Genomic DNA, 27,782 nt, shown 5'->3' with positions numbered 1-27,782 from the left:
CTGTTTCTTAAGAAAGAACAGGATTGCTCACTAATTATGTGAGAGATTACCTACTGTAATGCAGAGTACCCAGGCTAGGAGTGAGAAGATCTAGGTCAGTCTTTGTTCTGTCTGCCTTACTGTATGACCTTGGGCTGCATCTCTGAAATGGGGAGGGGGAGACAGTCACCTAAGCTGCCGTAGTGCTCTGAGATCCTATGATCTAGGATGCTTCCTGTTCTGACATTTGGTGTTCTAAGGACCCTCCTAGTTCTGACGCTGTGGGTTCTAAGGGCCCTCCCACTCTGACATTTTGTGCTCTCACGGCCCCCCCTCTCATCTTTTGTTTTTCAAGTTGTTTTTTTTAATAACATCAGTCAGCTCAACCTGCTATTTCCTTTTGGTTATTATAGTCACAATACCCTAGGCCCATGACCCACTTCTCATTTCTCTCTCATTCTCCCTTGCCCCTCTTCCTTCTTAGGGCATTACGAGATTAATGAGACCCTGGTGAAGGAGGCCCCTAAGCTTCTTGGGTGCGGTTTCAAGTCCAAAACTGTTCGAGAAACAAAGATCACATCTTTTGTCCCTGGGCCCGGCTCCTACGATCCCAATGTACGCATCAAATGTACCCCTAAGAAGAGCATTACCCCGTGAGTTGAAGTTTTATTCATCAATGAGGAGGTGTGGGTGAGGACAGTTGGGTCAGGGTCGGGGAGGGGCTGTGTCCTCCTGACACAGGAGTCCTTAACCTTTGTTTTGTCCTGGCATCTGGGGGCTGTCTGAAGACACCTATGAATCCCTTCTCTGAATAACGATTTTAAATAATTGAAGGCAATGCTGAATTTCGATGAAAATAAAAGGTTATCTTTTAGAGTTCCTGAAATCCACAGGCAAATGCCTTGGGAGCCCATAGCCTCCGGATGGGGACCTCCTGTTCTGGGAGATCAGGTTGTTTCCTTTCTTTTCCTTGGTCACTTTTGCTGTCCCAGGCAGGAGACAAGAAGACAGAAGCTGGGGCCAACCTCCAAAGTGGAGGCAGGCTAGCCATGTCTGCCAGCTCTCATTGTCCTCCTTTGCTTGTTGCCTGGAATGCCTTGAAAGCCTGTGAAGGTCTGCAGTATCCTTGGCTGTTCCCCCCTCCTACTCCCAGGTCATGTCCCATCAACTGCCATGGGATGGAGAAGCTGGCAAGGTCATCCGTAGTCCATCCTCCATAGTCCAACCTACACGTCTGCTGTTCTTGTTCAGTCATTTTTCAGTTGCGTCTGACTCTTTCAGACTTTTCTTTGCAAAGGTACTGGAGTGGATTGCCATTTCTTTCTCCAGCTCATTTTACAGATAAGGAAACTGAGGCAAACAGGGTTAAGTGACTTGCCTAGGGTTATACACAGCTAGTAGGTGTCTGAGGCTGGATTTGAACTCAAGTCTAACCGACTCCAGGCCACTGCTCCACTTAGCTGCCCATAAGGGATTTAGTGAATTAGAGTAAATTAGGCATGAAAGGCTGCATTGCTAGTGTGTATGTGGAGGCTAAGGTCATTCAGATGGAGCCAGGATTTGAACTCAAATCCCCTGCCTGGGCTCTACTGTCGTTGATTGGACTTGGTGCAAAGTCAGCCTCTCAGAGGAGCCTCAAGAAGGTCTCCCCCTTTCCCAATAAGCGAAGACTGCTCTTTGGGTAGCTTCTTGCCTCCTTTGCCAGCTGCGGGCCAGGTCTAGGTCTAGGAGCTCAGTGATGATGACAGGGGCTGCAGTACAGTGGGAGGGAGTCTGAGTTGTCTCACCCATTCATTTCAGCTCATTGAAGCCTGATATCATGGGCCAGTCAAGAAAGCCAATGCCATCTAGGGAGGCCTTGGTCCTCTCGTCCTTTGCCCTAATCATACAGCATCAGGACCACTGTGCTCAGTCCTAGACACAACAGTTTAGAAATGACATTAATAGTCTGGGGAAGGGCCTTCAGTTTAAAGAGCATGGGAGCGTTTAGCTTGGAGAAGGGAAGACTTAAATGGCACACTATATTTGCCCTCAAGTAGTTGAAAGACTGTCATATGCAGGAAAGATTCAGCTTGTTCGGCCTGCTCTGTGCAAGAAGATCCAGAAACCACAGTGGGTAGAAGTTACTGATGGAAGGAAAAGCTTCCTAAGAATTGAATTGTCCTGAAAGGCAGTGGATGGCTTGGGGATGTCATGGTTCCCCCTGACTGGAGGATTTCAAGCTAAGGCTGTACAGTATCTTGCTGAGTATGTTGGAAAGGGAATTATCTCAGTTGGGTCTTGAAGGGAAAGCAGGAATCCTATAAGAGGTGGAGATTGTGGTGGGTAACCTAGGCTAAGGCTGAGGGAGAGTGTGAACAGAGATGAGAGAGGGCAGGATGAAATGGGATGAGGGCAGTGAATAATCTAAATTGGCTGAATTTAGAGAAGTCTTAGATAAACCTGGGAAGGCAAGTTGGAGTCCAGGGTTTGTTTGTTTTTTTATTTTAAATTGTTATTGATAATCTTTTGTTTTTATATTATTGTAATTTTTTAAAATAAGTTTTTGTTTTTGCTTTTTATGCATCTCCTCATTTTCCCTAGTATCCTTCCTTTTCTCCTTTACAGAGAACCATCTCATATAACAAATAGTATTTTAAGGAAAACATAAGAGAGGAAAAAGTCATAGTAATTCATCAATACATCAAAAATATATGAAAATATATTCATTTGGGGTCTTGAGGAACTCCCACTTCTGCCAACGAATGGGGTGATTTGGCCTCATTTTTTAATATATTCCTTTCCAGCCCCTGCCTCTTGTTATAAGGAATAAAAAAGAGACAAAAAGTTTAGCAAAACTAACTGAGACATCAACTGAGTCTGACAATATATGCGGTGTTGGACATCCATAATCCTCCACCTCTGCAAAAGAGGGAGGGAGCTTAGAGGCAGGTTGTTGAGGGCCTCAGACTCCAGGACAGAGGGGAGCCATTGATAATGATGGCACCTACGTGTTAAAAAAAAAACTCACTCCCTTGAGGTGAGAGATCTGGTGATTCCACACCATGACCTTCCTTGACCTTCCTATTAATGCCCAGCTCCTAGGTAGAGAAGACCTCATCAGTTTCACTGAACATATTCAGTCCAGCAAACATTGGACTACTATTGATGCTACTGTTACTGGTGTTTGCTTACTGTATACAGCCACTGGCTAGAAGCGTCAGAGATTCCCCTAACCATTCCCTCTCATTTGCCCTCACGTACAATCAGTTGCCAGATCTCATCAGGTCTATTTCCACAATGGTTTTCATCTCTTTCCCTTCCTCTCCACTTCCACCATCACCATCCCTCCTCCATACATACCTTTCTTCATATAACAACTTCTTAACTAATCTTCTCATCCCTTGTTTCCCCTCTCCAATTTTGTCTCTCAAACAACCTACACAATAACCTTCCTTAAAAAAGTATTCCAACCTTAATAAATATTTTAAAAAATGACCATTTCCATATACATTGTAGACGAGGAGGAGGACATTGTAGCTAAAAGTATGAATCTTGACTACATTCAGCTTACTCAGAATAATCTTCTTGAGCCTGAAGTTTGCCCTAGTTGGGGTATATGGGAGATGACCAACAGAGCTGCTCACTTCCATTATGTTTTTGGTTTTTCTGCCAAAGCAAATGAGGTTGGATTGGAAATGATAGAACACAATAACTTATGGAGAGTTAATATATGTGATAAATGTTGTTCAGTCATTTTTCAGTTGTGTCCAGCCCTTCTTGCCTCATTTAGGGTTTTCTTGGCAGAGATACTGTAGTGGTTTGCTATTTCCTTCTCCTGCTCATTTTTACAGATGAGGAAACTGAGGTAAACAGAGTTAAGTGACTTGTCCAGGGTTACACAGCTGGTAAGAGTTTGGAGTCAGATTTGAATTCAGAGAGATGGGTCTTCCTGACTCCAGGCCCAGCACTCTATCCACTTTGCCACTTCACTGCCCTTGTTAAGTAGGGAAACAGTAATAGAGAACCTAGATGCCATTGATGAGTTCAGATCATTAGACTTAGAAAGACTTTTTCCTAACATACTGGGAAAGTTGGCCAGTGTGATTACTCAACCCACTCTCAGCAATTCTTGAAAGAGCAAAGGGAAGGGGAGAGGTGTTACAGTATCAGAGGAAAGCAAATGTGTAGCCCAGTGCCTGGCATATAGTAGGCACTTCATTAATGCTTGTTGACTTACTAATAAATGTTGTCGAGAGAAGAAAATAGAAGTCTACAAACTTGAGAGTCCAGAGAGCTTGAAGGTGATAAGGACTAAATAGCTCTGAGATACATTCCTGCTCCCAAATTCTATGATGTTATTATGCAATTCCTGGCAAAATTCTAGAACAAAGGGATGGGCAGTGAACATCAGAAAAGGAAGCAGCCATCATTCAGACTCAGCAGGGCTTTTTTAAGAGCAAGTCCTGTCAAACAACTTTATTTCCTTTTCCCCAGAGTTACTAGACTTTTAAAAGAGGCAGTAAGATCAATTCAATTCAAGCATTTTTCCATCTTTAAATATTTTAATTGATATATTTTGGCATCACCTGAATTGCTTAGTTATTTCTGTTTCCCCACACAGAGAGCCACCCTTTATAAAAATAAAAAGGAAAGGGAAAAAGTAGTTCAGTAAAACTGACAAATGTATCTGCTATGGCAGACATTGTGCGCAATGTTCCACATCCATAGATCTCCCACTTCTTTGTTTCTCTTTTTTTCCATTTCTTTCTTTCTTTCATTTTTAGTTTTCAACATTCATTTCTACAAGATTTTGAGTTCCAAATTTTCTCTCCATCTGTCCCCTCCCCCACCCCAAGACACTGTGCATTCTGATTACCTCTTCCTCGAATCTGCCCTCCCTTCTATCACACTCCTCCCTTCCTTTATCTCCCCATCTTCTCTCTTTTCTTGTAGGGCAAGATAGATTTCTATACCCCATTACTTGTACTTCTTATTTCTCAGTTGCATGCAAAAACAATTTTCAACATTTGTTCCTAAAACTTTGAGTTACAACTTCTCCCCTTTCTTCCCTCCCCACCCATCCCCACTGAGAAGGTAAGCCATTCAATATAGGCTATACATGTGTAGTTATGCAAAAGACTTTCAAAATAGTCATGTTGTGGTAGACTAACTGTATTTCCCTCCATCCTATCCTGCCTGCATTTATTCTATTCTCTCTTTTGACCTTGACCCTCCCCAAAAGTGCTTACTTCTAATTACTCCCTCCTCCCATTTACCTTCCCTTCTATCATCCCCCACACCCCACTTCTCCCCTTCTCCCCTACTTTCCTGTAGTGTAAGATAGATATTCATACCAAATTGAGTGTGCATGTTATTCTCTGCTTGAGCCAACTGTGATAAGAGTAAGCTCCACTTTCTCTCTCTAACCTCCCCTCTTTCCCCCTCCATTGAAAAAGCTTTTTCTTGTCTCTTTTATGAAAGATAATTTGCCCCATTCCACTTCTCCCTTTCTCCTCCCAATATATTCCTCTCTCACCCCTTAATTTTATTTTTTTAGATATCATCTCTTCCTATTCAACTCACCCTGTGCCCTCTGTCTATATGTACACATTCCTTCCAACTACCCAAATACTGAGAAAAGTCTCAAGAGTTACACATACTGTCTGTCCATGTAGGAATGTAAACAGTTCAACTTTAGTAAGTCCCTTATGATTTCTCTTTTCTGTTTACCTTGGTATCTCTTGATTCTTCTGTTTGAAAGTCAAATTTTCTATTCAGCTCTGGTCTTTTCATCAAGAATACTTGAAAGTCCTCTGTTTCATTCAATGACCATTTTTGCCCCTGAAGTATTATATTCAGTTTTACTGGGTAGGTGATTCTTGGTTTTAATCCTAGTTCCTTTGACTTCTGAAGTATCATATTCCAAGCCCTTCAATCCCTTAATGTAGAAGCTCCTAGATCTTGTGTTATCCTGATTGTATTCCCACAATACTCGAATTGTTTCTTTGTGGTTGCTTGCAATATTTTCTCCTTAACCTGGGAACTCTGGAATTTGGCTAGGAGTTTTTCTTTTTGGATCGCTTTCAGGAGGTGATCGATGGATTTTTTCAATATTTATTTTACCTTCTGGTACTAGAGTCTTAGGAAAGTTTTCCTTGATAATTTCATAAAAGATGATGTCTAGACTCATTTTTTGATCATGGCTTTCAGTCAGTAGTCTCATAATTTTTAAGTTGTCTCTCCTGGATCTATTTTCCAGGTCAGTTATTTTTCCAATGAGATATTTCACATTGTCTTCAATTTTTTTCATTCTTTTGGTTTTGTTTTGTAATTTCTTGGTTTCTCATAATGTAATTAGCTTCCATCTGCTCCATTCTAATTTTTAAAGAACTATTTTCTTCGGTGAGCTTTTGAACCTCATGTTCCATTTAGTAATTCTGCTTTTTTAAAGCATTCTTCTCCTCATTGACTTTTTGGACCTCTTTTGCCAATTGGATTAGTCTATTTTTAAAGGTGTTATTTTCTTCATCATTTTTTTGGGTCTCTTTTAGCAAGCTGCTGATTTTCTTGCATCACTCTCATTTTTCTTCCCAATTTTTCCTCCACCTCTCTTACTTCTTTTTCAAAATCCTTTTTGAGCTCTTCCATGTTTTGAGACCATTGCATATTTATTCTGGAGGTTTTGGATGCAGAAGCCTTGATTTTTATGTCTTCCTCTGTTGGTATGCATTGTTCTTCCTCATCTGAAAGGATGGAAGAAAATATCTGTTCACCAAGGAAGTAACCTCCTATAGTTTTATTTCTTTCCCTTTTTTAGGCATTTTCACAGCCTGTTACTTGACTTTTGAGTCTTTTGTCAGATGGAGGGTATACTCTGGGGACCTGTAAGTTCTCAGCTCCTCCAAGGTGACACAATCAAGTGAGAGGAGTTTATTCCTCTCCTGGCCTGCACTCTGGCCTGAGAGCTACCAAAGCTTTTCTGCCCTGGATCTGCAAGTAGAATTCCCTCTCCACAACCACCTCCACCAGCTCCACTACACCAGTGCTCCTTCTCACCCCAGGACATCACTCAGGGCTGAGATCCAGATCAGTTGCTTGATTCCCCTAGGGTATTTAGGCTGAGGGCTCCTAAAATGGACACTGTGCTGCAGCAACTCTGGGGCTGCTGGGGTCAGAAAGCATTCCCTTCTCACTTAGGTAAAAGCACTTTCTCACTGACCTTTGAAGTTGCCTTTGGCATTTGTGGGTTGAGTAATCTGGGAATCACAGCTGCTGCCTGGGATTCTGTCCCCTGAGGACTGCTCCAATCCTGTCCCTGCCGAGCCTCGCAGACAAGGTTGGGGTGTGCTCAGAGGGGTGTACTGTGCTCCAAGCCTAGTGTGATAGACCTTTCCTGTTGGCCTTCCAGGCTGTCATGGGCTGGAAATCTCTTTCACTCTGTCGTTTTGTGACTTCTGCTGCTCTAGAATTTGTTTAGGGTCACTTTTTACAAGTGTTTTACAGGCTATGGGGAGAGAGCTAGAGATGGTGCATCTTTCTACTCTGCCATCTTGGCTCCACCCCCCAGGTACCCTACATCTGCAAAGAAGGTTGTAAGGTACCTTCTTGTATCTTTTGTTTGGGGCCAAGCTTGGTCATTACAGTTCCACAACACTCAGTTTTGTTTGTTTTGGTGTAGTTCTTGTATTTTACATTGTTGTGGTCTACTTGTCCCCCATTGTCTACTTGTTTTCCCAGCTTTGGTTATTTCCCTTTGCATCAGTTCCTATAATTTTTTTTGTGCTTTTCTATATTAATCCTATTCATCCTTCCTTAAAGCACACAGTGATATCCCACTACATTCACATGCCATATGCCACAACTTATTGAGCCATATCCCCAATGAATAAACATTGACTTGATTTCCAATTCTTTTTTTATCACAAAACGTTCCACAAGTATTGGTTAAGGACATCTTCTGTTCCAGATTTTATACTAGGTGCCAAGGATAGAAAGACAAAAATTAAACAGTCCTCATCCTCAACAAGTTTGCTCACTTTCTAAAAATTAGAGTTAATTTTTTGTAATGAACAGAAGCCTATGTTCTCTCCCATCCTGTTGGATAAAAAGAAAAACAAATTCCTTGTGACAAATATGAACAATCAAGTAAAACAAATTCCTCCCTTGGCCATATCCAAAGAATATGTCTCATTCTCTTGAGGAATTCTGCACCCTCCCTGTTGAGAGGTAGGTGGGCATGCTAGAATCAGGGACCATCACTGAGGAGGTCAGAGCACTCCCAACTTTCTGAGCTGTTTGTTGTCACATTGTTATGGCATAAACTGTTCTCCTGGTTGTGCTCACTTCATTCTTTGTCAGTTTATAAAAGTCCTCAAAGACTTTTTTAATATCGATGTTATAGCATAGATTGTTCTGGTTCTGCTTACTTCAGTGTGTTTCCATGTCTATTTGAGATCCTCAATTTCCTCATTTTTTTTTTACATTGTAGGAGTACTATGTCACATTCATATCTCACAATTTATTTAGCCATTCCCCAATAGAAGGATAGTTCTTAAGGGAACAAATCCAGGCCATCTATAGCCACATGAGAAAAGTTCCAAATCGTTAATAATTAATGTAAGGTCCCATTTCACACCCATCAGATTGACAAAGATGACCAAAAACAAAGAAAATGGCAAATGTGGGAGCAGCTTTGGGAAAACAGGTACCTCATTGATAGAGCCATAAATGAACCCAACCACTCTGGAAAGAAATTTTGAATTATATACAAAAAGTTGTTGAACAACCCATGCATGCCCTTGGACCCAGCTATATGACTGCTAGGCAAGGGCATACTCCAAAGACATCGAAGAAAGAGGAAAAAATCCTTTTTGTACAAAAATATTCATAGCAGCTCTTTTTGTGATGGCAAAACCCTGAAACCTAAAGGGACTTGCTTTCTACTTGGTAGTCAGGGTGGTAAATGTGCATCTGTAAGTAAATACAAGGTAATAGGAGAAGAGGGGAATTAGAGCAGGAGGACCAATTAACACTGTCTCCATCACCAAAGACCTGGTGTAGGATGTGGTGCCTGAGCTGAGGAACCAGGGGTCTCATTTTTGCATTTCCATTTTTGGTTGTTGTATGTTCCATGCCTAGGACAGTTTCTGGCAGGCACAACATTTAACAAATGCTTGTTGAATTAGATTGAACTGAAATGGCAGAAATAATGAGGGAGAGAACCCTGCAATCTGTGCAAAGACTCATAGGGAGAAGAAGTGTCTGAGAGGTGAGAAGGTGTTAAAGTTTCTTGCTGTGGTTAGTAAGTAGTGGAGGAAGGACTTGGAACCTTCCTCTCCTCCCTGCCAGACCAACCCTCTTTTCAGAGTGCTGCTAGATTTTGTAAACACCACCCTTTGGTGATTCAAAAACCAAGGAGGTTAATGGGCCTCCAAAATGTCTTAGAAAAAAGCCTTGGTTGTCAGTTCTGGTTTCTGTTCATCTCTCTTTCTGAAGATTCAGAGCCAGGGTTAGTTAGGGTAAAAGTTTCTGGAGATCCAAATGGTGCTTCCTGACTCCCCCCTCACCCTCTGAAAGGGAGTAAGAACACCTAGCCACATATTTCCAACCCTCTGTCTGTTTCCTAGAGTTCCATGTGGCCCGTGACTCTGCACAGACATGTTGGTTAACAACAGCTGTTGAAAGAGGCAGACAGTGTTTGTTGGCTGAGCTCCAACTTGGACAATTACACCAGACCCACCTAAGCTTCCCCTGGGATTATCGATTAGATATGCGAGGCTTTGGGAACCCCCCTCCCCAATCTGTCACCTGTTACCCTGTCAAACACACGTCACATTCCTCCCCAGAGGCAACTGGCTGCCCTTTAATGATGAGCACGCTGTCCCCTTTATCCTTCTCAAATGATGGGAACCCCCTGCTGCCAATTTCAATCTGTTCCTGGGAGTGTCCTGAGGGTCTCTGATGTCTTCCTGGGCTGACCTGCTGAGCTCTGGGAGACATTCATTATCCTTCCCTGATTTGCAAACAGCCCAGAGTTAAAGCCACAAACACAATTAATCCTTCAGATTGGGAGAAGACTGACCCTTTAATAGAAATTCCCCCTCCCTCCCCCATTTCACCCCCCCATCCCCCACTCTGCACAGACACACATAGGGCTGGGCCAGGAGTGACTTTTATAAATAAGTGATGAGGCTCATAAAATTCTCAGTTACAAAGAACTCAGGGACCTCTCTGCTTTTCATCAGATGTGTTCTTGTAAAACTGCCAAGACGCTTCCTTGATGCTGACTGAGAAATGCTTGTATACTCTGAATGCCTCATAGGCAGTCCTTCATATTTCTAGCTACGAATGAGGCTGAGGCCAGCCCTGGGCTTCTGTAGTTTAACGTTCTGACTCCTAAGGTCCTTTCCGGCTTTGACATTTTGGAACAGTAGTCTAGGGTCATTCTAGGTTCTCACATTCTCTGTGCTAAGGCCCTTTCCCGATCCAACCTCTTTATTCTAAAGCTCCTTCCTGGTGCTAGCATTCTGTGTTCTGAGGTCCCTCCTAGCTGACATTCTGTGTTCCAGTATCCTTTCCAGTCCTTCCATTCTATGTTCTACTATCCTTTCCATGCTAAACATGTATTCATGTCTCTTTCCTCCTGTTCAGGAATGATAGCTGGGAAAACTACTATCTGCATCAAAGCCTAGGAGATGGATAGCTGGCCTCTCAGCCAGGTGGCCCCCCTTCAAGTCCCTCCTCTGACAGACATTAGCTAACTGTGTGACCCTGGGAAAATCACTTAACTTCTTTAAGTCTCAGCGGAGGTGCCAACAACAATTGGTAGAAGGATTTCCTCTTCTGGGATTTCCCTAAATCGATGAAATCATCCCATCAGCCTCTCCCTTTGCCTAAATTATGCACAATCCTCCCCATTGTCCTGGGGTCAGTCATGTGGACAGAATGAGAGCCAAGAAACAGCTGGATGGCCAGACTTATGGGTCAGTGTCCTCAGTGTCCTGGCAGAGCCAAGGAGAGGCCCCAAGGGTGTTGAATAGACCCTCAGAGAAGGATTTGTCAGAAAATGTAGGTGAGAATTACGCAGAATGAAAATGGATGGAGGTGTTTTAATCTGTATAATAGTAATAACAATTTTTATATAGTACCTACTATGCACCAGGCACTGTGTTGAGCCTTTACAAATAGGTATATGTGGTACCCCCCTTACAGCATTGTCCAGAAGCTCAAAAGAGATGACACACAGGTTGTCCCAAAGCTCTTAGTGTGGCTGTTGTCCATTGATGCTTAGAATGACTCTGAGACTTTGGGGACATTCTGTATTGTTGAGAGCTTTGCAGACTTTAAAACCCCCTATAACCCCTAACTCATGGAAACACAGACTTCATCCAGGGAAGGGAAGTTGGAGGTCACTGAGTCTCCCATTTCTCTCCCATTTTTGCCACTCTTTGACCCTATGTGCAGAGTAACTTGCAAGTAGGTACAGGGAGAAACATAATGATGATGACTAACATTTGTTAAATACCTACTATGTGTCAGAAACTGTGCTAAGTGCTTTATAATTATTTTACAATCATTTGATCGTCCGAACAACTCTGGGAGGGTGGGGGCTGTTATTATCCCCATTTTGCTGATCAGGAAACTGAGGCTGAGTGCTTGCCAAGCTAGGAAGTCGCTGAGGCTGGATTTGAACTCAGGGCATCCTGATTCTAGGTGCTCTAACCACTGTGCCAACTAGCTGATAAACAATAAGAGATATTATTTCTATGGTACTTTGAACTTTGCAGAGCCCTTCACATATATTATGTCTTTCAACCCTGGGAAGAAGGGTCTGGAGCTAGAATTATCTCAGAGCTTAGTCTCAGAGAGGTTAAGTCTCTTGCTCCCAGCCACACAACTAGCATCAGAGGCAGTATTTAAACCCAGATTTTCCTGACTCTAGATCCAGGCCTCTCACATTTAAGCCACGCTGACAGGGGGCCAGACCTCAGGAGAATTCTGGTCTAATGTAGCACAGAACACATCTATAGATGGATAGTATATGAAATACACCAAGAAGCATGTATAAGGAACCCAAGGCCTAGGCAATGAAAAACCTTTTCCAATAAGGGGAGAGGAATGAAGGAAGCCTTCCTGGAGGAGATGGCATTTGAGTAAAGCCTTGAAAATTGGAGAGGCATTGCACCAGGAAAGAAAGGCCTTCCAGATGTGGGGAAAAGCATGAAGGAAGGAAACACCTGGAGATATCAGGATGGACAGTGGGGAGACTGATAACTCACCTCTCTCTCCACAAAGAAAAAAATTGTGCAATTGAGAAACACCTTGAAGGCATTTGGGGGAAGCTGGCTGCTGGAATGGAAGGAGAGCTGGGCCTGGAGTCAGGAAGACCTGGGCTCAAATCTGGTCTCTGACAATCAATAACTGTTTGAACCTGGACAAGTCACATAACCTTTGTCTGCCTCAGTTTCCACACTTGTCAAGTGGGGATAATAATAGCACTTGCCTCTCAGGTTTCTTAGGAGAATCAAATGAGATCTATTTGTAAAAGCACTTAGCATAGTGATGGGTACATAACGGTGCTTTGTAAAAGTTACTCTTGCTATTCATGTTATGGTTCCCATTTTGCAGATTTGGAAAATGAGGTTCAGAAAGATGAAGTCACTTCATGGTTACACAAGCTAGCTGTTCTGGAGTCATTTTTCAGTCGTGACCCCATTTGGGGTTTTCTTGGCAAAGGTACTGGAGTGGTTTGTCATGTCCTTTTCCAGCTCATTTTACAGATGAGGAGACTGAGCAGAGTAAAGTGACTTGTCCAGGGTCACATAGCTGGAAAGTATCTGAGATTGGATTTAAACTTGGGGAGATAAGTCTTCCTTATTCCATGCCCAGTGCTTATCAGTGCACTGCTTAGTCAAGTGCGGGATTTAAACCCAAGGTCTTTTTGATACCAAGTCCAGCCCTCTTGCCACTTTGCTGGAGAACTGTGTGGGTCTTCTGGTCATTACCACGACATTGCCAGGAGAACATAAACTCTTTGAGGATTGGGAAGGTCCCATTTTGGGGATCTGAACCTAGAGCTCAGCTGATTCTAAGCTGCATGGCAGGTGAGAAATATTTGGTGAATTCCCAGCCTGTGTAGAGTAAGTGTTTGCCCAGCCTAGGGGCATCAGATTCAAAAGAGAAATGGGAATCACCAGTGATCTCCGCAAGTCACACACTGACTTAGGAGAGCACCTGTGTGTGTATATATGTATACATGCACATCTTTACATACATGTACATATTATTTTTATTCATACATCAACATATTAAAATCAGGAGCTGTAATCTAATTTGGGCTGCACTAGGGAGTGCTGTGGACCCCATTTGCCCATGGGCAGGCAGTGTGTTTAGTCCCTCTGATCTGGCCTAACTTTAAAGGTTTCTACTAATGAGTAGAGGGTACAACTTGGAGACTGGAAGGTCTAGGTTCGAATCCCACCTCAGAGGCTTACTAATGTCAGAGGAGTCACTTAACCTCTGTCTACCTCAGTTTGCTCAACTGTAAAATGGAGGTGATGATGGCACTTATCTCCTAGAATTTTGGGGAGGTTCAAGTGAGATATTTGGAAAATGTTTGGCACACTACCTGCTACATTTTAGGCATTTAGAAAATACTTGTTCCCTTACCTTTTCACCCCATAAATACATGAAACATAAAAATAAAGTGAATTGTACAAATATAGTATGAGCAACTAGGAGTCTCCGTAGTACATAGAGTGCCAGACCTGAAGTCAAGGAGACTCATCTTCATGAATTCAAATCTGGCCTCAGACACTTACTAGCTGAGGGACCCTGAGCAAGTCACTTTACCCTGTTTACCTTAGTTTCCTCATCTGTAAAATGATCTGGAGAAGGAAATGGCAAACCACTCCTATATCTTTGCCATGAAAATCCTAAATGGGGTCATAAAGAGTCATACATGACTGAAACAACTGAATATCAACAACAAATGTAGTGCCGAGTTGTTAAATACAAGGTCATTTGGGAGGGAGGAAGGGAGGGCACTAGCAGCATGGTGGTGTTGGGTCTTAAAGAGAGGGGTACTAAGAGGTAGAGTCAGTAATAGTCAATAAACATTTATTTGTGCCTACTATGTACCAGGCACTATGCCAAGTACTGGCAGAGGTAAAGAAAGAGTACATTTCAGGAATGAGAGACAACCAGTACAAAGGTGTGGAAGTGGAAGGTGATGTCCTACAAAAGGAACAGAGAGAATTTGGTTAGATCACAGAGTGCAAAAGAGAAATGTCCAGTGAGCATGGTTAGACAAAATGGGAGAGGCAGCTAGGTGGCAAAGTGGTTAGAGCACTGGTCCTGGAGTCAGGAGGACCTGATCTCAAATGCAACCTCAGATACTCACTAGCCATATGACCTTGGGTGAGTCATTTAACCCTGATTACCTCAAGGAAAAAAAAATGGGAATAGGTTGTGTAAGGCTTCAAAAGCTAAACAGGCACATTTATATTTTATTCTAGAGCAGATAGGAAGTCCTTAGACTTGATGGAATAGATGGGGTCCCCTAGTTGGATCTGTATCTGAAGACAATCATGTTGGCAAATCTAATGATTTTTCCAAGGAACAGACAGACTGTAAGTTCCCTGAGTGCAGGCACTGATTCCTTTTTTGTTTTTGTATCCCCAGCACCTCCTCCAGTGCCTGGTGCATAGTGTGCCCTCAATAAATGTGTGTTGTTTGATGGATAGCCCTTCAAATACACAAAGAATGTCATGGTTAGGAAATCGGGCTCAATAATAACATCCTTAGGGGCCCCCTGACTAGGGGGGGAAGATTTAGGGAGCAGAAGGTGTACCCCCTCCCCATAACACTAATAATATGAATAACTCTCATTTAGAAAGGTCTTCAGGCATGCATTCCTCCCCAGACCCTGGGGAGCAGGTAGTTCTAAGGTTATTATTCCTAAACTGAGGATGGGGAAACTGAGGGCCACTGTGGCTAGCCCACAGTCATGCAGCTGCAAAGTATTGGGGATAGAGGGCCACCCCAGGGTTCTCCTAAGTTCAGTCCCTTAGGCAATATCTCCCAAGATCCCTTCCTTCCACTGAAAGGTGAGAACAGATCTGGAGTCTTACTGGGAGGAGGAGTCCCAGGCTGGGGGGGTCTAGACACGATGATCGCACCCACTATGGTTCCCTCATAGCTCTTCTGGAACATCTAGGAATGTAGACAGTTTCATGACGGGGAAGGCTGCTGGCTCAGCAGTTTCCCAGAGCAGCTGAGAAGGGCCAGCAGAGGAGGAGGGGGAGGGAGCCACAAGCCAGGACAGGAGCGGGCCAAGGATTAATGATGAGCCAGGAAAAAACCACACCCTCACTGCAGGCCCTGCTCCGGAACCACTGAAGGGGAGGGGAAGTAAGGGAATTTGTGTTCTTAGGCACATTTCTCTTTTCAATAGATGTACCCAGGCCAGCCAAGCAACTGGTATAGGAGCTCCTCATCTTGGAGAACTCTTCATTCCTCCCTGAACCTCAGATTCCACCTCTGGAAAGGGAGGAATTTAGACTAAATGATCTCAAAAGGCCCTCCCAGCTCTGACATTCTGTGTTCTAAGGCCCCTCTCAACTCTGACATTCCCTGTTCTAAGGGCCTTTCAGCTGTGACATTCTGTGTTCTAAGGGCCCTCCCAGATCCCAAGTCAGTGATCATCTAGTCTTGCAGATACCTATTATTACCAAATAGGAACCTTAGAGAGATTGACCAAAAGCTAGATCCAGACCTGTGTTCAATCCTGAGACCTGAGTTCTTTATATGACCTTAGACAAAAATATAACAGCTGACCTGCCTATAGAGCTTCAGAGTCCACAAAGGACTTCATATCTGTGACCCCATGTGATCCTCACAACAACCCAGCAAGTGAGGCATTATAGGTTTTATGCCCGTTTTACAGATGAAGAAATCAAGATTCCAAAAGGCCAATGGCCTCTCCTATTGCCATGGAGCAGTGTTGGATGGGATCTCAAGTGTCTCCTGGCTTCAGGCTCAGTGCTCTTAGAATTGTTGTACCATGCTGCTTCTGTGCAAGTAACTTGCCTTCCTCTGAGTCTCAGGTTTCTTCTCTATAAAATGAGTGTATTGGTTACTGCAGGGGCTATAAGACCCACTCTGTCTCTGAATCCTGGGATGTAATTCAGAGAGTGTTTGGCCTGCCATCCAAAGGTCAGGTGTGCCCAGCCTGAGCTTGAGTGGCCCCCACTACACTCTTAGTTGACCCTGCTCAGGGAAATCACCCTGATCAGATGACCAGTCTCTCGAGGTGGGATCAAGGAGAGAGATCTTTGGCCCACAGGTCCTGGTCCATACTCTTGTTGCTTCCTCCCCAGGGGACTTTGGGGAAATCATTCCCTATATCTGGCCCTCAGTCATGGATAGAAGGTGTTCTGAGGCCATGAAACGTTATGTAAAACTTGTCTGCTTGCCCATCATAGGCTCCTATCTTTGGAGCTAGAACGGCCCTCAGACATCATCTAGCCCAACTGAGACATAGATCAATAATGTGATGTGTTCAACGTCCCATAGGTAGAAGATATCTGAAACCAGGTCCTCCAACTCCTAACACAGTGGTCTTTTTGCTGTGTTGGAATGCCTCCAAATGAACATGCCCTAGCCGGGTCAGCATGGACAGTTCACAAGCAGAGGAGCCACCACTTTTTCTGGCCTCCTTTTGCCTTTCCTCTGCCCATCCCCAGTCCTGGGTGGATCCATTCTTTGTGAAGTTCTTCCTGGTCATGTAGCACCCAGCTAAGACAGGCTCAGGGAGACGATACCTGTGTGTGAATCATCCCCACTGTGGGCACCTGCCCTGACCCTAGGTTGTTTTCAGAACTTTTGAATGTTCCTAATGGTGAGCGCATTTTTGGCTAATCCAGCTCCAAACAGCTGTGCAGAAATGAGCGAAGGGGCCCTGGGATTTGTTTCTATATGGCTATATATGGTAGCTTTCTCCTTGACCCCTCTCCCCCAAAATCATAAAAAAGTTGTATGGATTTGAGAGTACCTGTGTTTGTAGCTAGTTTGGGAATTTATTTTACTTGTCTATACTTACATACATATACATACACACACATACATATTAAAACCAGGCCTTTCCCCCACCCAGTGGAGTAAAGGTGGATGGTAAGATAAAGGGAAAGAAGGATAGGGTGGGAGAGAAAGAAGGAAAAAGAAAGGAAGTAAAGAAGGAAGAGAGTTATGTAAGAATAATTTTTTTAAAAATGAAAAGAGAACAGGAGGAAGGCAGGAAGAAGCACAGACAAGAAGGATAGTTTTGAAAGCCAGAGCTTGAACTAATTTGATTAAAAAGTTCTGTAGTTTTATATATAATCCTCTATCCTCTCCCCCGCACCCTCCCTGTTCTACTCTACATGGAAATGCCCTATTAATTTGATTGTACTTAAGTTCAGAATCAAAATAAACTTCAAAAATACTTTTTATGAGTCTCTGTGCTTGGTTGGGGTGGGAGTAATCCCAGTATAAATTGAGTTTTTGATATACTAAGTTTGGTGCTTAAAGAGACTTGTTTGCCAGGCCACCTGTGCGAGGGAGATGTCTGGGCAAGCCAGCTGTGGAGCTCCAGAATCCTGGGAGGGAAAGATGAGGAAGGAAAAGATAGACACTTTGTAAAGAAACTACATCAGACATCACAGGGAGATGATTCAGGCTGTGAGGAACCACCATCATCAAAGGCTTGAAAGAAATAAGAGAACAGCAGAGAATGGGGATGATTCTGAACCTCACTGTCCTCATCTGTAAAACGGAGGTGTTGAACACCATGGTGCCTTAAGGTCCTTTTCAACTCTGGCATTCAATGTTTTAATATTCTATTGTTTAAGGACCCTTCCAACTGCAATTTCCTATATAGTTTTGAGGTACCAGGCTGTCTGCCTTGAAAAATGAGAAGTTAATATAAGAAAAAGTCTATAGGATACTGCCACCTTTTAAGAATCTGGCCAATTGGATTGTGAAAATAGGAGTTAAGAACTAGAACCTGTGGGTGGATCCCAAGCCAAGACTGGGAGGACCTGGCTTCCTCAGCATGAAAGTGAGCTTGATGAGAAATCTTATTGTGGCTTGGACTGGGTTTAGAAGTAAGGGTGGGACTCCTGGAATTTGGCCCAAATGAATGAGCCCAAAACTCTGGGGACAATAGAGAGTTAACCCCTTAAGCCTTTGATCTTTCTCCCTCAAATCCATTCTGGCATTCTGCCACAATAATTGTCCTAAAGCATATTACTGACCAGTTGCTTCCCAGCTCAAGAAATTTCAATGATTCCTGTCTGGGTTAAGGTCAAATTTCATGAGTACCTACTATGTTCCAGGCCCTGGGCTAAGTGCTGGGGATACAAAAAGAGGCCAAAGACAGTCCCTGCCCTCAAGCAGCTCACAGCCTAACTAGGAGATGACATGCAAATAAATGCAAAGCAATGATCAACAGGCTAAACAAGAAATAATGAACCGAGGGAAGACACTGGAAGGAAGAGGGGCTGGGGAAGGTGGGATCTAGAAGGTGGGATTTTAACTGGGACCTAAAAGAAACCACAAAGGCAGTAGTTAGAGCAGAGGAGGGAGAGTATTTCAGGCATGGGAGACAGACAGAGAGAGAGACTGCCCAGAGCCAAGGCCTGGAGTGGCTTGCTCATGCAACAGCAGGAGGTCAGATTCATTGCTTTGAAGAGTATGATGGGGGAGTAAGGTGTGATAAGACAGGAAAGGTAGGAGAGGGCTGGGTTAGGAAGGGCTTTGAGAAAAGGTACCCCAGGGGGCAGTTAGGTGGTACAGTGAACAGAGCACCAACTCTGGAGTCAGGAGGACCTGGGTTCACATCTGGGCTCAGACGCTTGATGCTTACTAGCTGTGTGGCCTTGGGCAAGTCACTCAAATTCACTTTTCTTACCTTTTACCCTCCAAAAAAAAATCTCCTACTCTATATTTTCTCTCTTCCTAGACTATAAGCTGAAAGCAGAGGTGGTGCCATATTTTTCCTTGTATCTGGCTCTACATACAGTAGGCTCTTCATAAATGGTAGCTGGATTGAGCAGTAGCTGTCATGAATAAGGGGCTTTTATATTTCTCCAGAGCAATTTACATACATTATCTCACTGGATCCTCACAACAGCCAGACAAGGATATCATCTTTCTTTTTACACTAGGAAATGAGGACCCAGAGAGAGGAATTAATTTGCCCAAGGGTGTCCAGCTTATGAAAGGCAGGAGCCAAATCTGAACCCAGGCTTCCTATCCCCACCCTACAGCATACTGTCTCAGACTTCCTGTGCCAGATGTTAATGAAATCTTCTCATTTGTCTTTCTACAGGAAAAAATATACGCTGACCTTCTCTGCATTCCCACTGCCTCCTCTACCTAAGCCTCCTGTTCCAGGCCCTGGTCAATATGATATTGTGAACTACGAAGGCCCCTCCAAACATTACATTTCCAGTGCCACATTTGTGTCCAACACAAGTCGGTATTCAATGGCCCCAGGCCAGAATGGTATTCCAGGACCAAGTAAGATGATTGGGAATATTGTCTTTCATCAGTCATTTCAAAACAGAATAACTGAGGACTATTGGTCATTCTGTGTTTTCATTGCTGGGCATCCTTCCTCAGCAGATGTAGATGGTGGCCCTTCCACATCCCTGTGGGGGAACAGTCTTCACAAGTTGTCATGGTCCAAAGAAATTGTTCACTTGGTGGTGTCAACCTTCTGGTCATGAACCTCTCCTTTCTTAGCTAAATTCCTGTTAATCTGGCTCTGCTTTGCACCTGTACTTTCTTACCTTCTTGCCTTTGCTCATGCTGTTCTGTCTGCCCAGAATGCCTTCCCTCACCCTGGAATGAACTTGCTGAACTCTCTCGTTGAAGTCTTATCTTTTCCCTCACCCCAAACAATCCTCCTTCTATCTCTCCTACTTCTCCCCTCACCCACTGAGAAAGGAAAGAAAAACAAAACCTCGGTCACAAATACATATATTCGGACAAAATGAACTCTCACATTGGCCATGTCCAAAGACAAAACTGTGTCTCAGTCCATGCTTTGAGTCCATTGTGTCTGTTAGGGAATGTCCTGTTGACCCTTAAAAGCCCAGCGCGTGCTCTGCATTATTCAGGAAGCCTGCCATGCACCTTCCCCTTTGTCAGTAAGGATGACCTTCCTTTGATTTCCCGGAGTACTATGCTTTGTTTTCACTAATGCACTTGTTATACTTCTCTGTGCATGTACCCCGTCCTCCTCCTAGACCAAGATCTTTGGAGGAAGGACTGCTAGAAGAAGGTAAGATACCTAAACTCAGCACTGTCCCTAGCTTCCAGAAGAGTACTCTGTGCTAATGCACATTTCATGGTGCTGGTGCTCTGGGCCAGTAGAGTCTACCACTAGGTCAACATTCAAGTAAAGCCTTTCCTTCTGCCTAGGACATGCCCCTTTAAGCTATATGACCTTGGGTCATTCCCTTTGCCTTACTGAGCCTCATGGGGGACATGATGCTACTGCGAAGAATTCACATTGATATAATGCCTTGAGGTTTGCAAAGTACCTACATACATTCCCTCATGGGTCCTTGGAGCCAACAGGGGAGGTAGATACTCTTATTATGCCCTGTTGATAGCTGGGGAAACTGAGGCTCAGAGAGCTTTAGGAAGTAGGGGCTCCCATTTCTATTACATCTTAAGGTTTGCAAATCACTTTTTCTCTCTTGCCTTATTTGATCCTCACTACAACCCTGGGAGGGAGGAACTATGATTATCCCCATTTTACAGATGAGAAACAAAGGTCACACAACAACCGAGTACCTGAGAAGTCAGGCCTTTTTGACCACAAATCTAGTATGAATAGCTAGCATTACACACACACACACACACACACACACATACATGTATATAAACATATATATGTATGCATGTATATTTGCATGTAGATTTGCAAAGTGCTTTACAAATGCTATCTTATTTGATACTCAGAACAATCCTAGTAGGTAAGTGCTATTATTATCCCCCATTTACAGATGGGGAAACTGAGGCACAGAGAAGCACTTGTCTAGGGACTAGCTGGGAAGTGTATGGTATGAGACCAGATTTGAATTTGGGTCCTCCTGTCTCCAGGCTCAGTGTTCTATCCACTGGGCCACCTTCTCCACCTTTCTCACAAGGTTCAGGTGAGGATCAAATGAGATACCATGTGTAGGGTGTTTTATAAGCATGTTATTATTATTCTTATTGTCCCCCAACCTCCACTGAAGCAGAGAAGCGCCATAGTAGTAACGATGCCCCCTTGTTGTGGGGCAGCAGCCTGGCTCTCAAAGGCAAAGACTAACAACAAAGCTCTGGCTGAGCCTGCGCAGACAGAGCAGCTTTGCTTGGGCTGGGCGACTGGAATGTCTCAGGACTCAGGCAAAGCTTTGTTTTGGCCACAACAAGTAATGAAGTCATCTCCTAAGGCCTGGAGGGGCGATGACTGAGGCTGGTGGAGACCACAAGCACCCACATCTGGGAGGCTGAAGACCTTTGAAGTTGGTATATGTGAAACAAGTGATGGAGGCTAAATGGAGAACTGAGGGAATCCCAAAGGGCACCCTCTATGGCCTAAGCAATGGACAGCAGGAGATTGAGGAGAAAAAGTATCGGGTTGGGAGCAGAAAGATCCAACGATCTGATCTCTCCTACTTGTGGCATATCCCTGGCCTCAGTTTACTCCTCTGGATTCAATTCAATTCAGATCATTTATTAAGGTCCTATTGTGTGTAAGGTACTAGATACAAAGACAAAAATAAACTGAGAATGGTCTGGGTTCTGGGTATGTGTGGGTGGAGGTGGCAAGAGTTAGTCCTGGCTTTCAAGGAACCTGCATTGTATGAGAGACATGGCAAGGGGGAGGCTCGGAGGGAGGGAGTAATAGCCTCCAGGGAGAGCAGCTTTCTGTTGGGGTGGCACATGAGTGAAACCTTTCAAGTAGCTTAAAGACCACAAGAGGAAGAGGTAGAGAAAGCAAGGAAAGAGGGCATTTCAGTCATGAGGAAACAGCTGGTGGAAGAGTTCAGAAGCCCAGGGGTGAATCCCCAATTGAAGGGACCAGCCCCATAGGCAGGTTAGGCCAGAACATAGACAGCATGAAGGGGACCAGTGTATCCTGAGCTCTGAAAATGGCGGGGCTGGATTGGAGGAACCTTGAGGACCCTGACAGATCTAAAATTCCAGGATCATGTGATCTTCACATGCTGTTACCTAAATAAGAGGGTGACCTCCTTGGCCCCACAGACAAGCTCTTCTATAAAGCAGACCCAGAACATAAAACCAGGCCTTCTGATTTCCAAGTCCCACACTCTTTCTGTGACTCCAAGGAAGATATACATTCCCAGATTTCCCCCTTTTCAAAAGAACAGTCCCCTTTGCTACCAACAAGCTATTGACTCAAAGAACTCTGGCCCCCATACAGTGTACTGCTTCCACTGGAGGGATTACCTCCTCACAATCAGGAGACAATGAGGTTCCCAGAGTTGGGAGTGGTGACTTATTAGGAGCCAGATTTCATTCTCTAACATCTGTTTTCTTCTCTAGATACCTACAATCCTGAATTCCCTGGAAAACAATCCTTCATCTACAACAGTGACAAGAAATGGATCCCTGTTTCATAATGGAGTCCTAGACCTCAATCATCCAATTATTTCTGCTGGAACGGATCTTTGAAATTCATTAAAAGTCACATTTCTTTTGTTTATGGGCATCTGCTAACTTGCTCAGGAGCTCTGAGTTCCAGACTTGTAGATATGTTGACAGAGGCATGGTGGTCTAGATAACCCAGAATGCGATGGGAGCTTAGGGAAGCTTCCATCCAAAAGGGGGGTGTTGGGTAATGCCAGGGGCATCTCAAGGGAAGCTGTCTCCTGCTGGTGACACTCTGTGTCCTTTGTCATCTTTTTTAGCCATCTGGCCCCTTGTCTCATGGTAGCTAGGGGAGATCTGAGGAATACCTCACTCTCAGATGCCACAAGGCCATCAATATATTGCTGGAGCAAGTATTCCAGATCTCCCAAGAGCAACTAGATGACTACGTAGTCATCCGCAAAAGTCACTCCTTGGGGCTTTATAGAAGTGTTGTATGTACTCCCCCATTACCTCCCCCAGAACCAATGCTATAACACTTGGAGAGAGCCACACCAGAGCCCACCAGTGCTGATGACTGTGTGGTCCTGACTGCTTCCAAGATCCTATTGGCGATACCTTCCAAGCTCATGAGCAGCCTTAAGAAATCTACCAAATCTACCATGAAAATGCCTGTTCCTTGGGCCAAAGACTAAGATTCCAGCCCCTTTGCTCCTTACTCGATGAGGTCTGATCTGAAGTAGATCAGTCTTCTGAGGAAAAAAAAAAATTAACAGCTGGTACAAATGGGATAGTTACTAGGACTGCTTATTACCCTTTCCCATCCCTATCCCCCACAATGGTAGTGACTGGATTTTAATTCGGGAAGCCAAACACACCTCAACATTAACACTGCCCCCCTATATACCCTTGTAAGCTAAACCACAATTAATGCCTTTTAATACAACTTTCCTGTGACCTTTGACCCTATCCAGGAATTACTGTCCTGGCCCTTTCTGACCTGGTCAATCAATCTTCAAAAGATGTCTAGGAACTCTAGGACCCAAGTCCAGTCTGATTTAGTATTCTCTTGAGGACCATGTTTTTGCACAATCCTCAAAGTTCTCCCCTTCCTCCAGTGTGTGTGTGTGTGTGTGTGTGTGTGTGTGTGTGTGTGTGTGTGTGTGTGTGTGTGTGTATGTGTGTGTGTGTGTGTGTGTGTGTGTGTGGGTGGGTGGGTGGGTGTGGGTGTGTGTGTGGGTATGTGTGTGGGTGTAAGGGGGGGGTTGCAGGTTGGGTAGGTTGTGTTCCATTTGCCTAGGAAAGGTAAAATTTAAACTGGGTAGGGAGCAAATGGAGCCAGGTCACTCTTTCAGGTAGAGATGTTGCATATTTTCATTCATTCTTTCCTTCTTTTGACATTAACCCATAATTCTGCCTAGTCCCAGCCCTGCTCCTCTTCCCAGCATGTCCCTAGTTTCTTCTTTTCTACCCTTTGATTTTTTTAGATAACCTACATTTTGAGTATCATAGAGGAAACTGCACCATGGAACAGATGGAAGTGGGAATGGGAGGGGAAGAAGGGAAATCTGAAATGGATGTAATTTAGGTGCTTAGCAAAGTACCTAATTAAACAGGATTGTTTATTCTCTACCATATTGGCCTTGTATGAATGCTAAGTTCATAGAAAAGACCCAAAGAATAGTTAGATTTTAAATGCAGAAACACTTTTGGTTTCCATCTTTGGGGTTTCAGGCAATAATCTTCTCTGTGAAAGCTGGGGTTGGGCCAGTACATTGACTCATAAAGTAGGAGAGCTGGGGAGAACCTTCCTAGAATGTTGCAGCTGGGAAGGACAGTGACTTCAGAACTGGAAGTGGTCTGAGAACATACAATGTCAGTGTTGGAAGGGACCTTAGAACTTAGAACATTAAGACTATAGAATTCTAGTGTTGGGAGGGACCTTAGAACGCAGAATGCCAGTGGAAGGAGCTTTGAAATAATGACTATCAGAACTGAATTAGACCCATAAGAATAGTCTATGAGAATGGGGAATAACCCTAGAAAATAGAACATCAGAACTCGAAGGAATCTCAGAACACAGAACACTAAAATAATGAATTCCAGAACTAGATGGGACCTTAGAATATAGAATGTCAGAGACAGAGGACCCTTAGAACTGAGAATATTGGAACTGGGAAAGACTTTAAAACAAAGAATGTTAGAACTGAGAGGGACCTTAGACCATGGAATATTAGAGCAGGGAAGAGATTTAGAACACCAAATGTTAGAATTGGAAAGAATATCTAGAACATGGAATGTTATTCTAGAAAGAACTAAAATTCCTCTAGCCCAGTGGTTGTTAACTTGGGCTTCATTAACTTTATTTTATTTTTACATTTTCTAAATACAATTTTATTTTATTTTCAGGTCTGAATTCTTTCTGGCCCCTATGCCTTTCTCCTCCTTCCACAATGAGAAAACAAGAACAAAACTCATTATAAACATATATGTTCAAGCAACACAGATTCCTGTAGTCCATGCATGTAATTTTTGGGGGATAACTATTTCAGTATAATTGCTTTCCTCTGTAATCCTACATATTTGATGAATTTAAAAACATTCCAAGAAAAGGTCGTCTATAGGCTTCACTGGACTGCCAAAGTGTATCCATGATGTACAAAAAGGCGAAGAACCCTTGATCTTGTCTAATAACTCCTTACTTTACCAGAGGAATACCCTAGGACCCAGAGAAGGGCAATGACTTACCCAAGGCCACATGGATAGCTTATTGTAGAGCTGAATCTATATACCATGTCCTTCCCATTATATTAGGCTGCCAAGATGATGATGATGATGACGATGACGATGATGATGATGATGATGATGTGTGTGTGTGTGTGTGTGTGTGTGTGTGTGTGTGTGTGTTGTAGAGAGAGCCTAAACTTTAGTTAATGGTTGCAGGGGATTACCTCTAAAATTTCTTCCAGTGGATAAAATCATACAGTTTTAGAGATGCTAGGATCCTGAAATCTCAAAGATCCCTTGCAGATCTACCATTTCTGATTCAATGTCTACAAGTTGCTTTGGGGAGATTTTTGAGGGGGAGGCTCTTTTCTTTGCCCCAAGATGTTTGCAGAAGCGGTTAAACACCCATGGCCTTTGTCAGTTCCCCTCCAGCTCTGATAAATTTAGTGCTGGTGCTCAGAGCCAGACAAGAGGTAACAGCAGAATTCCCCTTGAGTGAATGCAGATGCAGGTGATAGTCATTAAGAACTGAGATAAAGGGAGCTAGCCCCTAGGCAGGCCTTGTTGTCCATTTGGAGGGGCAGGGCTCTGGGAGAGGTCAGTTCAGGGGCACTGAGAGTAACTCGGGGAATAAGGACTGAGCTCCCTGAGGGATTTTGATGATAACCCAGGAGATCAGCTGAAGCCCATGTACAGAATAACTAGATATGAGATGCAAGAACCTGCTCCCAGTCTCTTGAAGACAGTGTACTGGAAGTGGCATCAGAAGACCTGGGTTTGAAATTTGGTCCCCTTACTATCCATGTGATCCTGGGCAAGTCATCTCTCTAGGCCTCAGTTTTTTTTCTCAGTAAAAAGAGAGGGTTGGATTAAAGAGCCTCTATGGTCACTTCTAGCTCTGAAGCGGATTCCCTCTTTGCCTCATTACATGGTGGCCTCTGTTGTTCAATTGTTTCAGTCATGTCCAACTCTTTGTTACCCCATTTGGGGTTTTCTTGGAAGAGATATTGGAGCAATTTGCCATTTCCTTCTTTAGGACATTTTATAGTTGAGGAAACTGAGGCAAATAGGGTTTTAGTGACTTGCTCAGGGTCACACAGCTAGTGAGTATTTGAGACTGGATTTGAACTCAGATCTTCCTGATTCCAGGACCTTTCCCCCACTGCACCACCTAGTTGGGCCTGAGAAAAAAGACTTAATGGGGTTATGATATCTGGGTTCAATTAACTGAAGGGTCATCATAGGGTTAGAGGGAGTAGGGTCACTCTGTATAGGTCCAGATGTGAGAACCAGAGCAAATGTTGGAAATCACAAGCTGGTGGACACCTGCTAACTATATAGAAGAACTTGCTTAAAAATTATCCAGTACTAGAATCTTAGGGGGTAGTAAGTTCCTAGTTACTGGAAGTATTCAAAAGAGAGCTGAATTACCACCTGTCAGGGTTGCTGTGACAGAGATTCCTCCTTCCAGAAGGGGTAGGGCTAGATGACTCCTGGGGAGTCTCTTTCACTTGTAGTATCATTTGCTCCCCAAATCCTTTATTTTAAGATCTTTTCCAACTTTAATATCATTGTTCTAATGTTTTTTTCCAGTTCTGCTAGTTTATATTTTAACCTTTATATTCTAAGACCCTAGTTCTAGAAGTTCAGTTTTCAAGGATCTCTTTAGTTTTAGCATTCTTTGTTTTCATGTGCCCTTCAGGTCTGATATTCTAGGTTCTAAGATCCCTCCCAGCTCTGACATTCTGTATTCTAAGACTGCTTTCACTTCTAACATCCTATAGTGTTAAGAAATAAATTTCTTGAAACTATGACTTCCCCTAAGAAATAGGTGGATCTGGCACCCTGTTCAGTATATCTGAAAGGGAAAGGAAGGAGGACTTTGCCCTTGGAGATTTTGCCTTCCCCACAGAGGTCTTTTCCTTTTGTCTAGGTCATGAACCTGTTCTGTAGATCCTGTGAGATAGTCCTGATAAGAGAATGATATGCATGCGGAAAGTGATTTATAGTATAAAGTATTGTCACATCCGGAGTCTGTCTTGAGCCTTGCAAAGATTTGTGTGAAAAAGGAAGGGCTATTATAATTATTCCTGTTGTGCAGAAGGTGCCGGGACTCACCTGCCAGTCACTCACCCACAATCTCTCAAGGACTGAGTGGCAGAGCTGGCCCTGGATCCCAGGTCTCCTAGCTCTCGTCACTACCCTTTTCAGGCCAACACCTGCTATTTTCCTGCAAGCCCTTTCTGTTTCTTTCTGCTTTGTTCTTTTCTCTAGGGAAAAGAGTTCAGTTAGGGCAGACTTTGTGAGCCCCACGGGTGACTCAGTGTCATCTCTCTGGGTGCTTTTCATGTAGGGATTCTAGTATTTTCTCTTCCTCCCACCTTGCCTCCCCTCAGCTCTGGCTAAACCTCAGTCTCTTTATATACCTCTCAAAGGATGTTATT

At 43.7% G+C, this 27,782-nt stretch overlaps 1 protein-coding gene across 6 annotated transcripts in view; it reads left to right on the top strand.

The window, feature by feature from the left end:
* STPG1 (sperm tail PG-rich repeat containing 1) overlaps nucleotides 1-22,726 on the top strand; it is an 87,926-nt gene extending 65,200 nt beyond the window's left edge. For all 6 annotated transcript variants that reach the window (XM_072609319.1, XM_072609324.1, XM_072609323.1 and 3 more), the window contains 3 exons: nucleotides 464-632; nucleotides 19,331-19,521; nucleotides 22,567-22,726. In XM_072609319.1, the coding sequence (XP_072465420.1) occupies nucleotides 464-632; nucleotides 19,331-19,521; nucleotides 22,567-22,643 (437 nt within the window). In that variant the 3' untranslated portion in view covers nucleotides 22,644-22,726. The remainder of the gene's footprint in view (nucleotides 1-463; nucleotides 633-19,330; nucleotides 19,522-22,566) is intronic.
* Nucleotides 22,727-27,782: the final 5,056 nt, after the last annotated feature.

The sequence above is a fragment of the Notamacropus eugenii genome, chromosome 5 (genome assembly GCF_028372415.1).
Source record: "Notamacropus eugenii isolate mMacEug1 chromosome 5, mMacEug1.pri_v2, whole genome shotgun sequence".
NCBI classification, from domain to species: domain Eukaryota; kingdom Metazoa; phylum Chordata; class Mammalia; order Diprotodontia; family Macropodidae; genus Notamacropus; species Notamacropus eugenii.
This window is presented reverse-complemented; position numbering and strand designations above follow the sequence as displayed.